General features: G+C 35.3%; 2 protein-coding genes, 1 long non-coding RNA gene and 1 pseudogene across 4 annotated transcripts; 3 read left to right on the top strand and 1 right to left on the bottom strand.

Moving 5' to 3' along the window:
* Positions 1-2,232: 2,232 nt before the first annotated feature.
* On the top strand, positions 2,233-2,956 carry LOC147486506 (uncharacterized). The gene is made up of 3 exons (XR_015201452.1): positions 2,233-2,380; positions 2,494-2,552; positions 2,634-2,956. It is a non-coding gene; the product is annotated as an uncharacterized LOC147486506 (long non-coding RNA).
* Positions 2,957-3,014: 58 nt separating this feature from the next.
* On the top strand, positions 3,015-6,228 carry LOC147486507 (uncharacterized; annotated as a pseudogene). Its single transcript, XR_015202764.1, has 8 exons — positions 3,015-3,025; positions 4,010-4,132; positions 4,522-4,637; positions 4,741-4,868; positions 4,962-5,053; positions 5,191-5,421; positions 5,679-5,770; positions 5,956-6,228. The product of XR_015202764.1 is annotated as an uncharacterized LOC147486507 (transcript).
* Positions 6,229-8,259: 2,031 nt separating this feature from the next.
* Positions 8,260-10,984, top strand: LOC147486508 (uncharacterized). The gene is made up of 8 exons (XM_086573758.1): positions 8,260-8,351; positions 8,475-8,584; positions 8,656-8,726; positions 8,843-8,944; positions 10,350-10,355; positions 10,483-10,572; positions 10,618-10,781; positions 10,894-10,984. The coding sequence occupies exons 1-8, from the start codon at positions 8,260-8,262 to the stop codon at positions 10,982-10,984; spliced, it is 726 nt and encodes a 241-aa protein (XP_086429884.1).
* A 2,906-nt stretch (positions 10,985-13,890) lies between these two features.
* LOC147486509 (LURP-one-like protein (DUF567)) lies at positions 13,891-15,524 on the bottom strand. The gene is made up of 3 exons (XM_086571763.1): positions 15,164-15,524; positions 14,673-14,909; positions 13,891-14,346 (listed from the first exon to the last, which is right to left on the bottom strand). The coding sequence occupies exons 1-3, from the start codon at positions 15,395-15,397 to the stop codon at positions 14,203-14,205; spliced, it is 615 nt and encodes a 204-aa protein (XP_086427889.1). The 5' UTR covers positions 15,398-15,524; the 3' UTR covers positions 13,891-14,202.
* Between the last annotated feature and the right edge of the window lie 813 nt (positions 15,525-16,337).

Genomic DNA, 16,337 nt, shown 5'->3' on the forward strand with positions numbered 1-16,337 from the left:
GAGGGAACACAAAATAAAATATGGATCATAAAAATTAACTCAAATCTCATTGGGAAGATTCGATTTATTCAAGAACCAAAATATCGATATCGGTTAATATATCGGTGTATCCAAAAACCGATATGTATCGAATATATCCATTTTTTTTGTGATTAGTCCAAACTATTTAAAATATCATAAATATCATAAATATATCGAAATATATTGGAAATATCATATTTATATTAAAAAATAGTCAAAAAGTCAAACGATATATATCGTAAATATCAGATATATCGATTATCTCAGTGATATAAAGTTTTATATCGAAAATTCCGATATATATCGGAAAAAAAGGGTTCTATATTCGGTGGATATATATTAAAAATATTGATGTCGGTGTACCAAAATACCAATATATATCGGTGATATATCGGATATATCGGTGATATTTTGGTCCATAGATTTATTACAAATATTATTTGGTTTATTAACAGGATGAGGCACAGCATAGCCGGTTCAACCTTGGTTTGCTCCCCAATGGTCACCCGCTCAATTCTCCTGGCCCAAAAAAAAAAAACTTTTTATTTTTGTCAATTTTATTTGTTTTAAAATTTGTGATTAAGATCAATTCAATATATTTGAACAGTTACTTCCATTTCAAACTTTAAATTGATCTCTTTAAATAATTCAAAAGTGCAAAGAAATTGTAATATAAACAAAATTCACAACAATCTCTACTAGTAGTATAGCCTATAATGATCGTGGCCTCTTAAATTCATCCGGGTCTTTTTATGACGCATAATACCCTTGATGAATAATAAAATCAGATGACTAGATATTTATTAAAGAGGACTACTTTGTCTTTTTATGCTTTTATAAATTTTTAGTACCGATATTGTCCTTAAATAAAAATATTGCTTAACACCTTTAAATAGGAGCAATCAGTCTTTTCATGTGGCAGTATATTAGAAAACCAAATCCACACCATTCTCAATTGTACGCCTTACTATAAATGTCATTTAATTAGCAATAATTGGGTTATTTAATAAGAGGTTAAGAAAAGGAAAAGTCTAATAAGAGAATACGAACCGATTCTTTACCCTTCTCTCCCATCTCTTTTATTTCTCATTATTTATTTATTTTTCTCACAATGAAACTACTACCACTACCAAAAAAACGAGTTTACCCGACAGACGCTATAAAGAATAGCTGACAGTTTCTGTCTGTGGGAAGTTACCTGCGTATTTCGTCTATCGGGTCAAATCTGAAGGTCTGTCGGGTAAACTCTCTGAGTATTCTTAGATGTGGCCGACGGTGTTACGAGGGTTACTAACCCTCGGATAGGGCGACTGTTTTCACTCGTTGGTGAGTTCCGAGGGACTTAAGAAATTTCCCAACTGTTGTTTAATATTTTGCAATATTTGCTAACCGCTGGGTATCTTCCAACCAATTTCAACTGTCGGCGTACCTTTCCCCAATTATCAGGCGCCAAACAAATTTCGTTCCCACTAAATTAATTTGGAAAAATAAAATAAGAAAAAGAAAAAGAACTCCTAAAATCTATTTTTCGTCTCTCCCTCACACTTGCTGCCGTTTCAACTCTCCTTCCCACTCCAAAAAGGTAACGTGCACTCTCTCTCTCTCTCATTCTCACTCTCTCTCCCAAATAAAATTTTGATTTCGTTTGTTTTAGTGATTTTTTAGGTTGTTTCATTAAGTTTAAATCTTTAGATTTGAAAAGTACGGAACTTAGCACGCGTTAGGGCATTAGGGTAAGGGTGAATATACTTTTTGTTGGTGATTATAGTTTAACAAAATTATTTTCTAATAAATATGAATATTTTTGTAGTTGATTTCAACTACCACTGTTCAGACGAGAGACGGTGTTGATGTTCTTGAGCACTTGGTCATATCCCTATTGGTACTTATAAAATCACTTCTTAGCTTTATATAAGAGATTGATATTAGTGGAGAGTGAATTTAATGTACAAATTTAGTTTAGTTTGGAATTTGTGTTTCTCATTGTGGTTGATTGATTTGTTTAAATTGATTTGGATGAGAAGCTGATCCCCATCCTATCTGGTCAGCGTAGATTCCTGCTATTTTGTTATTTCTCGTCCTGTTGGTTTAATGCCCAAAACTCTTATAAAAAGAAATGCCCCACACTTGTCGATATGCAAGTTCCTTGGCTTCTATTATAGATGTAAGTAATTCTTTTTCTTACTTCTATGATTTCTGCTTGTTACATGGAATTCTCACATCAGCTTCTGTTGGAGATAGGGGATTCTTATCGGTTACTGTACAAAGTGGTGCACCATGGATACTGACAATAGCAGCAAGTACCACGGATCGTAAGTTCATAACGAATATAACACTCGGGAACAATAAAACCCTTACAGTAAGAGTTTCTTTAGTTTCCTATCAATGTTAGCATGACTTATAATATGTTATGGAGGATGTCTTTTACCTAATGTCAACTGTCTAACTTTGAACTTTTCGTGTATCGATTAGGGGCCTGCAATTAATGTTTTCCCTACAAGTGAAAAGTTCTACCCCGTCGTACAAGACGGGTAATTAGCTATAACTTTCTCATTACCAACTTTTGTTTTCTCGAATGGTTTTTGACAATTTTCCTTTAATGTATTTGATAGATTTTGTCTTCCTAGCGAAATGAATCCAAACTTAACAAAAGGAAATATAGTCTTTTGCAATCTAGCCGATTTGGGAATTGACGGGAGCGGCCCTTTGGTGTATGGTGCTTACAGAACAATAATGATAGCCCGTAATGAAGAACAAGGCGTTCCATATTCATACCCTCTACCAGCTACTGCTGTTAATTATACTGAGCGAATATATTGCATCAGAAAACGTTGCAGATTACCTGGGCCAGATGGCACTGGTAATGGGTAAATTGGCAACTCTTGAGTGCTTCATTCACCAGGTACCACAATCATAAATCCCCGTGTAAATCAGTACATGCTTGTCTTCTCCTTGTACCCATTAATATTCAGTGATCATGCAATGGCATGCACATGGATCAGAAGTAAGTTTTACTACTATAAATGGTAATTAGTTCTCCATAAGTATAAATATCATGAGTCTAATGGTAAATAGTTCTCCATAAATATAATGACTCAATTGGTGCGAATCTATGCTGATATTTTGAAATAAACATAAATGGTGCTAGAATCTATGCTGATATTTTGAAATAAACATAAATGGTGCTAGAAAGGGCAATAGAAAAATCTATACAAGAATAGTAATGACTAGATAAATATAAAAAAGGAATGTAAGATCTGTACTTTAGCATATTTTTAGAGGAATAGTCATGGGCCTTAGCTTTAGGTCCATAATATTGGGAGATGAAGTGAATAAATCTTCTTCGTGCGCGCAAGGATAGAACTTGTTTGTGCAAAGGCCATTATTGCATTGGATCTATCATGTCCTTGTTGAACCTCCATAACTTGCATTTTCATGTTTTCAGATCTCTGCCTTCAAACAGGTTCCCTTGTTGGCACACTCATAGTGCTTCTATGAATGCAATTGAGTCTTACAAGTGTTTTCTTCTCATTGAGGTCTATCAAGCTCCATACCGCAATGTTGCGAAGGTCACTTTTAGACACCTCAGGCTTTTGCTGTTGCTGAAGTGCAAATTTACAAGCAACTTTATTACCTTGAGATATATATTATTATTCCTATATCTTTAAAATTACATAGGCATCAACTAATCACACGCCAATAATGATAAGACAATGAGTAACACGGGCATAACTAAATAAAAACTCAAAAGACATTGACACTCCTACAAGAATCGATATGTCAAACTGTCAGTATCTTGTGAGTTGTGAAATGTTGGTATTGTCCATGCTTCTGTGAAGAGATTTGTAGAAAGATTATGTTTCCGAACTTGTCACTTTTGTGTAAACATCAGTTTAGTAGATATTCAAGTAGGACTTACATATAAAAAGAATTCATATTGTTAATGTGTATGGTGTGTTGTTTCCTTTGAAATATATTAATGAACAAGCATTTGTTTCCTTCAGAGAATCGCAATAGCATATTTGTTGGATGCATTATGTGAGATTTGGCTCAAGCGTGGTGATGTCGTTAAATCAGAAATGTCATTGCTGAAAAAGTACCAATTTTAGTGGTAAGTTTCACATGTATTGCTTTAACAGTATTGTTCTCTTTGGTTATGATTATGTTTTTTATCACGAGAAGACTCTCTGCTTATTTCACTTTGTTGCCCTTTTTCTTCTTTGCTACTTGACAACTATTAAAGTTTGTTATGATATTTTGAGGAAAATAATTAACCATGGAAACATTATTTTTTACATTTTAAGATCAGAATTTGAATTTCATAGATTCTTGTCTTGGATACTAGAGTTGTGTATGACAGAATCTTGCAGTCCTCCTCTTCTGTTTTCTTATTATTGCAGCAATGTGTAGAAAACCGTTCATTATTGTTACTTTGAATGGTTCAACCTGTGGTCCTGATCACTTGTCATTTTGTTCCTTCTCATCTCTTTTCTTTCTCAGGTTGGTGGTCCTTGTGCTTACTGTTGTGCACATGGCTCTATTGCATGGTCTGTTTGTCCTTGATTGGGAATACCAACTTCCAAGTGAAAGCACTTCTATTGCAACAAGGACCTTCACTGTAGGTTCAACACTCTTCGTATTAATATTAAACTTGATTTCCAGAACTTCAGGTCCTTCTATCTGAAATTTGTAGCTAATGAGTTGTACATATTTTTTATTTCCATCTGAAGGTGAAATGTGGAGTAAGGGGAGACACTGGACCTGCTTGCAATGCTATTGGAATGATAGATCATACATTATTGGGAGTTCAACATCTATATAAAAAGGCTATATATTCTAGGACAAAGGTTAAGATTGTAGTAATATAATGGAAGAATTTGATTACTCTATGCTATTTTTCCTTGGTCAGATGTTTTACGTCCATTTTTTCCCTTTTTCAGCAATGTACCATCAAGTCACCAAATTATGGTCCACTTCCATAAGGTGCTCCTTCTTGGTGTCAGTCTACTTTTGAACCTGAAGGAATCTTAAGGTTTGTTATGGTTTTCTTGCATTTTCAGGATTAATTTCATTTTCATGCCAACATAGGTTTACATAAAAAGTAAATGTGATGAATCCTTCTCACTATGTTGTATGTGTAGTAAATTTGATTTACCATGTTGTGCAAATTTCGGTGATGGCAGTTGTTACCTGCATGATTGGGTTACATTATGGCCATGTTATTGTACATTTCAAGGTAATTCATCTTAGTGCAACTAAATATTTCTTCATTGACAAAGAATTGTAGTTTGATGTCTTATCTAAATCTGAACTGCATGCAAGAACACAAAGACAGAATATTGTACTGGATGATCCCCGCCTCCTGTCATGTAGTCATGGGATTTATTTTAGACTTTTCTGGTAAGCTAGTATAATTTCTTAACTTAAGCCGTTCTGTTTTCATTTCTATTTTATTTGAATTTTCTGAGGTCAGTGTCAACTAATGCCTATCCACCGTGAACTATTACACTGGTTCCAAACAGAATCTTCAAACCGAATGGAGGTTGTGGACTGGTGGAGAAGTGCTGCATGCAGTAAATAAAAACTTCGAATTTGTTGGTCTGACAAGAACAACTATAAATCTAGTCTTCAACTAACCAATCTACTTAATGTGACAGGAATGCATGTGAACAAGGCCCTTCACAGTTCAAGTTACACATGTGTTACAACCGGTGCAGCTGGAATTTTCTTTACTGGAATTTATGTGCTAGTTAGATATTTGAATTCCACGTTGCAAACTTATGTGTCTTAGTTATGCATTGCATAAATCTTGTTTGGCATTTTGTTTCATAGTTCAATATACTTTTAGACGTACAATAACTAGTTTACAGTTGTATCGTATATTGAAACTGTAACACTCTAGAGCTAAAATCTTGTTTTGTGTTCTTCTTATAGGTTGATGTGTGGGGATATAGACGACCAACTATTGTTCCAGAGTTGATGGGAAAGCATGCATTGATGATTTATATCCTTGCCGCCTGCAATCTACTGCCTCTCTTCTTACATGGATTCTACTGGAAGAGACCTGAAAACAATATTGTGAGTTGTTCATTCTCAAATGAAGTTTTCTGCTGATGTACGTGTTCTCCTTTGACATATTTAACCTAATTTGTTTATTTATGTTTTCGTGTTCTTAACAGTTGACATTAATTGGAGTTGGGTTGTTATCCTTTGGTGGGAAAATCTTTTGGTTAGGCTACTCATCGTCCTTAAAATACATCGTTGTTCATTGTTTCTACACTTAACAGTTGACATTAGACGCTTCCATATTTTTTGGTATAAATGGAAGTGAGGAAAGGCTTATCCTTCTCAGCCTTTTGGTTAGGCTGTTTGTTCAGTCTTACATTTCTTGTTCGGTCTTAAATTTAAATTTTGCCCCGATATTGTTTCTATCTTGGTTTGGAGTCCTGTTTCTCCTTTGAACAATCATGTTATTGTAGTCATGCAAGTCACAAACTATTCAATGTTTTTTAGCAAGGTACTTTTAAGTTTAGCATTTTGTTGTTCTAATTGTTTCTTTATGAATATATTGGCGTTTGTAGCATTTGAGTGGGAACCTGCAAGAATGTAATTGGAGGGGAAAGAATTTAATGTTGGGATTGGGATACCTGAAAGAATTATTATAACCAATATTTTTTTTAAAACAAAAAAACTAATACCCGACGGATACTAACTCTCTAGTACTAAATTATTATAACCAATATAACACTTGTCTTATCCGACGGCTAGTGACAGCAGGTATAGCCGACAGTTGTTAACAGCAGTCAATATTTGACAGTTTGTAACAACAGGCAATATTCGACGGTTTTTAACAGCAGGAATACCCGACGGGCCAAAGTAGTGGGAATAACCGTCGGCATAGATCATCAACCCCGACGGCCTGTTCTGACCATTAATAAATGTCGGAAGCCTATGCCGACCGAGTGTTTTCCGACGGTCGTGCGGCAGTTCTTGGCTGTCGAGTAATACCTTTCGCGACAGCCATAGTCAGTCGGATAAAGTCGTTCTTTTTGTAGTGTACTCTCATTCTTTTAATTTTGGGTTTTTCCCTGTAAGACAAAACACAAAAGGAAATAAAAAAATAACCAAAAAATTTAGTGTAATCTGAGTGTAACAAAAAAAAAGTAGCCAAAAAACAATTAGAGAAGAGCTCGGAGAAGAAAGTGTCATGGAGGAAGACCCCTCTCTTTATCTCCTTCTCATCCTATAATTCTCTGTTCATCTCTCTCTTTACAAAAACCAATGACATTAAATATGGAATCGATGTCTCTGGCAAGCCGATTGCTTTGCTGATGGTTTTCTTTGTGTTCAGGAATGATTGGGACACACTAAAGAGGTTGATATCCTTTCGACTGAAGCAGGTATGGTGAGGTATGGCTTACAAGTTAATCTGAAGCTACTAAGTGAGGGACACAGTGAATAACTAGGTATTATCTTCTTCTTATTCCTTCTTCCTTTTGTTAAACAAAAATTTCGAGTTAAAACTAACAACTTTTCTCTTTCAAGTCATGAGGATCTTACAATCCTTCACTTGAATATATCCCTACTCAAGAAGAGGTTGATAAATATCAGTTGTTGTATGAGGAGGATCATCTGAAGTTTATCCCAAAAAGGTAAGCAACTCATCTCTCTGCTTGTATGATTTGTTTTGTATCTTCTTTCATAGTGGGCTTCTTAATCATTTTGGGCAATGTTGTTTGTGTTAGGTTTGAGTCTCTGAGAACTGTTCCAGCTTATCTTAATTCTCTCAAGGAAGCCTTTGATCGTTGTTTGGATTTGTACTTATGTCCTAGAACCCGGAAGAAACGTGTAAGTGAATGTCTGGTGTGGTTTATTTTCTGAAACTATAGACTTATTCCATATGTATCTATATAAAGCAGGTGATATCCAATTTCTTTTCTTCCACATAAAGAAATATATATTCAATGATAGCTAACTTGGCGTGTTTGTGCCCAGATCAACATTGATCCTGAATCTTTGAAGCCCAAGTTACCAAGTAAGAAAGATCTAAAGCCTTATCATTCCACATGCTATCTTGAATATAAAGGTCATAAGGGCACTGTCATGTCAATTTTCGTTCGAGTGTCAGGCCAATGGCTAGCCTCTGGTAAGGAAAGCTTTACTTTAGTTCTTCTCTTCATTTGGTTTTCCATGTCATAAATTACACGTTCGTCTCCAATCTGATTAAAGGTTCGAGTGATGGAACTGTACGCGTATGGGAGGTTGAAACTGGTTGATGTGTTAGAATTTGGGAAGTTGGTGAAGTTGTCCACTATGTTGCCTGGAACCCAGTACCAGAGCTAAGAATCTTGGCAACCTCTATGTGAGTCTGTCTGTTGTTTCTACTTTTAGCTTACCAACTGTATTTGCAGCTACTTGAGGAACATCACTCTTAGCTTATCTTAACTTTTTAGGGGGCACGATGTGCTTCTTATGAACTCTGGACTTGGTAACGAAGAAGAACAGGAAAAGATTAAAAACTTTTACATATTGAGGCTCCTCAACCACTTGATGAATCCGGTTGGTAAAATTGAATATCCACTTTCATCTTATTATTATATCTTATGTTTGCTTATCCTTTTTCTATTTTTATAGGCCATGTCACATCCGCTGTGAACTGGCTTCAGGATGACAAGTACGACGGTATAAGGTTGAAGCATCTTAAGGTGACACTATTCTTCTATCATCTCTATATAAAAATCATTTGTTGTTTGCATTAATACTAGTGACAGGTTTAGGGTTTTGTTGACTCCAATTGAACCACTTTCATGGGCTCTTGCAGGCAGTGTCCTTAGTTGAATGGCATTATAGAGGAGATTACTTCAATATAGTAGTGCCGACTGATATCCTTTGCGATTTGATTCATTATGCAGTAGTGCCCTCTGTTTGTTTTTTTTTTTTTTTTTTTTTTTTAATTTTTTGTTTGTTCATTTATTTTATTTTGGTCATCGCTTTGTTTAGTATTATGTACCCTATTTTCTAAAAGTTTGTTAACTTCTGTCATCTGCGATTTGTTCTTTAAGTGATTTTGATCCCACCAACAATTTCTGAGATGAATGACATTATAGAGGAGACTACTTGAGTGCAGTGGTACCGACTGATATCCTTTGTGATATGATGCTATAGTAGTGTCCTCTTTTTTTTCATCTATTTATTTAGATCGTGACTTTGTTTGGTAGTATGTACCCTATTTTATTGTGTATGGTTGAAGTAATATACGCATAGCTCGATTACGTAAGATGTAGAAATAAGGAAGAAAAGAAAAAGTGGAAGTTGAGTCTGTGATTTTTGGAGCAGCAAGTTCATTATGGTTGCTAATAATTAGAATCTAAAAACCAATCCCCGTTGTGGCCCAGACACAGCATTGAGTCATGGTAGCAACATCTCCAACTGCAGGGGTTAGGCTGCGTACATCCCACCCTCCCCAGACTCAGCGCTGGTGTTGCATACTGGGCAAGCATCCGTTAGAATCTATTATGAAAAGCAGGAATATTTATAGTTCTTACAGATGTGTTGATTTAGTTACACGGGCTGCCATGTCTCAGTCTTCTAAATAAACAGGAAGAAACGAAGATGTTGCCCAGGCTGTAATTCTGGTTAGATTGTCCCAAAAAACATTCTCCGTCATAATGTGCGGTTATTAGAAATCTTTTAGAAAGGCAAAGGCTGGGGTCCTTCAGAAACCTTGAAGAGTTTTCATGTTATTTGCTCTATGTTAAGCATCAAAGGTGATGTCTATAATGTCTTAAAATATTAAGTTATTAACTGTTTTGATTGGTATGGAGGTGAAACTAAGAGATCCTCAACACTTGCACCGTGCACTCAACACTTGAAATTGTTGACTTGCTGCTGTGTCTTAAATAACTGGAAAGGCCAAATTCTGTATTCTTTATATTTGATTTTTGGCAAACTTCAGGTGTAGTGTACTCAGTTCGGGTTGTTAGAAATTTTGTGAATGCTTAATGCAAAGACTATTATCAGCAATCATACACCTTTTCTTTTTCAGTACATTTTTCGCGTATATTCATTCCTGATTTATATTAATTTAATTTTAACTTTCTTATTGTTATTTTTTTTCGCTTGGTGTAAGTAGATATTCATTAGTAAATGCAAAATAGGTTAAGAAAATCTATGTGTACAACATGAAAAAGATAACAATAATAAAACCATCATTTAGTATCCAACATAAGCACCCATTCATTCAGTAGTGTTAATATTACTGATTATCTTGCTCTATTGGAAATCCTGCCATTTGACAGTCTTTTTTCTATATTTTTGTAGATATGCAGGTCATGGTTCGTGTGTATTTGCCGAAAAGTGCATATTTTAGTCAATTTTTCCCCCCAATAGATCTGCTCCTGTCTTGATTCAACTCTTACTTACTTGAATGCTTCAATTTTTATCTGTTGAAAACAGTTCTAGATCGGGCAGGAGGGGGCAATCACTCCTTTTTCAGCATTTGGACTTGTTAGCCCTGAGACTGTGAGGAGTACAACACTGCAGGTTCCTGAGGTTGCCTTTCTGATACCAGCAATTCTTTTTTTGTTCCACTACTAGATAGTATATCCACCCAATTTTGCTCCACCTAAAGATTGCAGTCATGTAAGGACTTGTAGCAAGAGTTTCATGGCTTTCGGTGGAGGAATGAGATTATGTGCTAGAGCAGAATTCGCAAAGTTGAAAATGTTTGTTGTTCTCCATTCATTGGTAACGAAATATAGGTAATAATTATTCAAGCCATTTTTATAATAATAAAAAATTGTGCGTATGTGGATAAGACATGCATAATGCATTAACATGTATTACCGATTTAACACTATGAAATTATTTCAGGTGGACTAAAATCAAGGGAGGAGAAGTAGTCAAGACTGCAGGGATAGTATTTCCAAATGGCTTACACATCAAAGTTACTAAAAAAATTTGAAGGCAAAGTGATGATTTATTTTGCAATCGCTTATCCTACACGCAAAAGGTGATTTCCTCGACCTTGACTACACTGATTTTGTCAAAGGGTCTTAGCAAAGGCTCGATTTTGATTGATACAAAGGCAAGCTAATACTTGATGATTCAAAGATCTGCCGCCATGGGACAAGAACCAATGCAACTCCACCAACATCCATGCATTTTGATTGATTCATCACCATTAACGGCATTAAGCATATCATATGTAATGTGTACTTTTTCTTTTCATGAAATTATCATTTGTGTATTGTGTACTATTGTGAAGAATATTAACTACTACGATCAAGAACCAGGACAATATATATCTCATGCTCTTTACCACTTTTAGAAAGAATTAAATTGGCGTAAGAGTGTACAATCTAACAATCAACAATGAATCCATAGAAATTAATCGTAAGTATAAGCTGAAAATCAAATTAGATTCCCAAACTCTGGCCAAATAGGTCCAGTGAGGTTGTTATAGCTAAGATCCAAAGATGGTGGGAAGCTCAAAATCTGATTATACTGCAACACCCTAGCATTGCTCTGGTTTTGTCTAAGGAAAAATGGAATGTCAGGAGATGGTTCTTCCAACGAGATGTTACGGTCAATGAGGCTTTCTAATTTGGTCAAGCTACTTGGGATTTCTCCAGAAAGAGAATTGTTCGACAAATCCAAGTAAAATAGGGATTGCATCCCGCCTAACCAATTTGGAATGGTTCCACTCAAGTGATTCAACGATATATCCAACAACTACAATTTGGTAGAATTTCTTAGCCACACACTGTGAAATAGATCCGGTTAGGCCACAATATGCAATTACAAGAGTTGTAAGGTTCTCAAACTGTAGATCTTCAACTGCTGGCATCACTTCAGATTGGAAGTTCTGGGTGAGCACAAGGGTTTTTAGCTTCTCGCATTGCTGCAAACCAGCAAGAGCAGTTAAAATATTGTGAATGCTGGTGTTAGAAAACAAGAGGTAAGAGAGGGACTGCAAATTCTTGAAGCTTTCGGGAATTTGACTGTTGAGATTATTCCTAGCAAAATTAATAGCTCTCAGTGCTAGACAAGAGGAAAGACTATCAGGAAGTGAACCATTGAGTTTATTCGAGCCAAGATCAATGAATGACAACTTCCACTAATTAGGTGCGAATTTTGTAAAGGTGTTTTTATCAAGACCCAATTCAAGTTTAGCCCAAATTTTGTTTTTCCTTAGGGCAGGGGTTGCTATTAAGTATTAACCTTCCCACTGAAGTAAAGGCTGCAATATACATGACAGAAAGTGAATCCAAGTTATAAGAGACTTTTTTTTTTGGTAAAGCAACCAAAGGGTTTAACCCTATGAGAGTCTATCCTTTATGGAATTATAGGGGTCATTCTGGAACTGCTTTGGCGGTTTCAATTTTCTGATATTTTTCTTCTTTAGTCATTTGGAATGAGAATAAAGACTAAATCAGTTATAAACCAAGTTGGTAGCTGGTAAAATATGCCTTGGTGGGGAAGAGGTTAGGACTGATGTCTGTATAGCAATATGATTATGTCAAGAATATTTCTCAAAAAAACTTATAAATTTTTGGAGTAAATTTATGTGTTCTTTACACACTGTTTTGTTCTATATATATATCGTTTAATTAACTCTTTTGTATTTATCGTTTTTCACCTCCCTTAACTAATCTTCATCTATAATCTTCGTGAATAATGTACAATAAAAAAAACAATTATGGTATATTACTATATTTGGTGGTGCTTATTGGAGAAAATTGGCGATAAATCCAACGCCTAAAATATCCATGTTAGAATAGGAAATATCTAATTCAATGAATTATAAAAAGATTATCCAATTATAATTCTAGATAACTATAACAATCTGAAATTTAATCTCTTTAAATAAGTAATGAAATATTTTCTAATTGAATTAAGTTCATCCCTAAGATACTCGATTAATATTGAAGTATCAATGGATTCAATGGGTTGTATTCTTGATGATTTCGTGCATATATGTGAGTATGATGCATTCCATTTCATAATGCAGTTACTATACGAGAATCATTCCCTTTGACAATTGCTAAGTTTATGGTCGTATCTGGGACCCAGTTTCAAGCCAACGCCAATGCATGAACACTCATAAGAAGAACGTACTTCCATAGATTCCCCACCCGTTTCACTCTACCTGCGAGTAGCTACTTGCGAGTAGATGGTTACAACATATCAACTATTATAGTGGAGGACAAGTCAGAGTGACCTACTTCTTTTTGTTATTGGTGTACTTTAATTCTTATATTGATGTAATATCCTATGTAGATTGAGTATGCCGTTGTGCCGCATATGCCATTGTAACTCCATTTTGGATGATTGATTAACAAACCAAATGACTCAACTATAGAGGGTATGTCCCATTCTTCCAATTCAATACCTGCGGTTGCATATTACCTATTTACCTAAGGTTTGGATACTGATTTCAGTGAATAAAGTTACATAGATTCTTTTGATGCACTAACATTTTATCTTTGTCGTTTGCAACATGCACTTGCTAGGATGAGAAGCTTAAAGTACATGTGATTTGGAGCTATACTTAAAAGTTTATTGCTTACATATGTCTGGAAATCAAATAGGAATGGAGTTCCATTCAATTCAAATTTTAAATGGCTGCCAGTGTGTCTGCTCAGGCAATATGTCAATTGTAAATGTGCTCACCCAAATTATGTTTACACTATTTGGTAAGTTTTGTTTGACATCGCATGCATCTTGCTAGTATATATAATATATCAATGTTCAACTTTACAAAGTTACAATATTGATATTTGGACTAGCTGTATATATAGTCCGCCACAAATACAATTCCTGGGATCTGAATTCTGAACCATATCACATATTGAGAAGAAGAAAAACTTATCACAAATACCAGTGAATTTTCACAAATACTCTATCCGAATTTACAATAACAAATGCAACCCTTCACAGCTTTACTGTGATAAAAGACAAAAATAACTTATACATATCGAAACATACAATAATTTGATTAAATACACAACTCCAAAACCTTCTTCTCCTATTCACAACTTTCATGGATACACAAGTCCTTGGACAGAAAAGACAGCCTTTCGAGTTCCTTTAATTGAGAAAAGAGTTCTCTTATTCTTTTTGATTAACTTAATAAGATAAGAGCCTTATCTCTTAATTTCCTTCTTGATCATTCTATAATCAGCACACGGTAGTTTCGCCATGTATGTTGTCAAGAATGGCAATTACTCCAAACACAAAGGCTTGGTCACATCCTGGTTGCACCACCACATGATATAGATCCTTGCATAATATCATTTCTTCTAAGTCATTCTTTACTCCGACCTGCATTTATTTAACAAAAGAAGTATCCCAAAAGTAAGAATCATATTAGATCACTTACGGAGTTACGGAATATTAAATATTTTCATTCAGTTTCGGAATGGTAGTTAACGAAAATACTTTTTTTCCAATGGATGATCTCCTCATCTTATAGATGATCACCATTTAATTAGAAATTAGCTATATGGTTTCGTGGGGGCATCGAACATAATATTCTCTAACAATATCATAACAAGCAAAATGGATGTGAAACTTAAAATGTGGTTCCTACATGATTGATTTTACTATAAGGACTTCCGAATCACAAACTAATCTATAGTTGGGATTACCTGAGCTACAATATTTCCTTCTGAATCAATGATGGTACAAGCTCTATCAGGAAAAGACCCCTTCACTTCAAAATCCCAGTTGTTCTTGCCGGGTTCAACCTTGATCCTAATTGGAATTTTCTTTATAATGCAGACCACTGGCTCTTTTAAACTGAAAACCAGTTTTTCTACGCCTTCATAGTTAATCTTGTATCCTCTCCATTGTCGATTGATGCTTAATGCTTGAACAAGACCACCCTGAGTGCCAAAAAAAAACATACATAAAAGTTCGTAAATAAAATGAGGACACCTGAATACAAGTGCACAAGTGTATATACATCTAGGCATGTTTTATAGAGTTTTGTACGTGTATGTATTCACGATGACATCGTACCCTTCGATGGGCGACGTTCAGACAAACACGTAAAACAGCCTTGTCAGTATACATTGTGTGTGCATATATGCAGATTAATTTGTGATAAAACATATATTGAGGAGGGAGTGAAATGTGCCTTGCGACGAATGACGAGCAAGGATTCTCCATCACTATTCTTCAAAATCGCTTCTCCTTCGACGCCAAGTGTACCACAACCATCAACTCTAAAAGCAACATTCTGACTGTAATTTGTAACCACAAAGCCTCCCCCATTGACAACATGAGGCCTTCTCCTGACTATGAAATTTGCCTGCGAAGATGAGCAGTACATTTTGCTAACAATAGGTGCCACATTTGCCTTGGAAGCCATCAAATTGAATTGAAGAATTCTTCTGAACTTCAAGAAAAATAATACGTTTCTGTGATGCTTATCTCCTTAATATGCAAGTGGTACGTGATTGGGATTTAACTAGGAAAATGTTGTTTTGCATCCAAAGGTTTGGCAGGTCTTATTAGAAATAAAAAAGAAGAGAACCTTGACTAATAATAGTTGCCTTTTTAAGGAAAAGAAGGGAAGAATCCTTTGAGTGTGACATACACGAATGCCACATTTTTGACAAAAACCACACGTACTATATGGTTATAGTGTATCCATATACCATATGAGTCATTGGTGCTTAGGTGAAGTTCAATAATTTAGTTTCCCTTTTTGAAAAATTGAGGACTTTTAAGTTTTAAGTCCCACGGAATATGTTTTTCAACAGAAAAACTTTTGCGTTTTAGGGCAATTTAGAGAAGACACTCAGAAAGTTGGGGGGTTTCGAAGCAAATATCATTGATAAACAAGCAATCAAATGATCTTTTTTACTTTTCAAGCTTTGGCAAAATTAAAAGCAAATCACAGCTAGATACCAAAAGATATTTGGCATCTCTAAAAGCAATTCTCTAGGGTGCCTAATCGTTGCATGATTTGGGAAAAGGTCTAACAGTTCAGACTTTTAAGTTCCAAGTTGGTACTTAGGGAGTTAGGGTCTCCCTAAGCATGTTAATGACATATTTACTCTCCTGATTATCGAATCACTCTTAATGGCAAAAGCATCCTTCAACCACACCAGATTATATGGACCTATACCGTGAAGGAAATAAAGCGACTGATGCGTTGGCTAATTACGCGGCTCAAATGGCGTCCAACCTTGCATCGAACTCCTCTCAAGCATTACGGGAGTCCCATGTATCGAGAATGTTAAGTTTACTTCATTCCGAGCTCATACTTTGAATGATGGCTTGTCCGGTTGTCCCACATGATCGTT

The sequence above is a fragment of the Coptis chinensis genome, chromosome 7 (assembly GCF_015680905.1).
Source record: "Coptis chinensis isolate HL-2020 chromosome 7, ASM1568090v1, whole genome shotgun sequence".
NCBI classification, from domain to species: Eukaryota; Viridiplantae; Streptophyta; class Magnoliopsida; order Ranunculales; family Ranunculaceae; genus Coptis; species Coptis chinensis.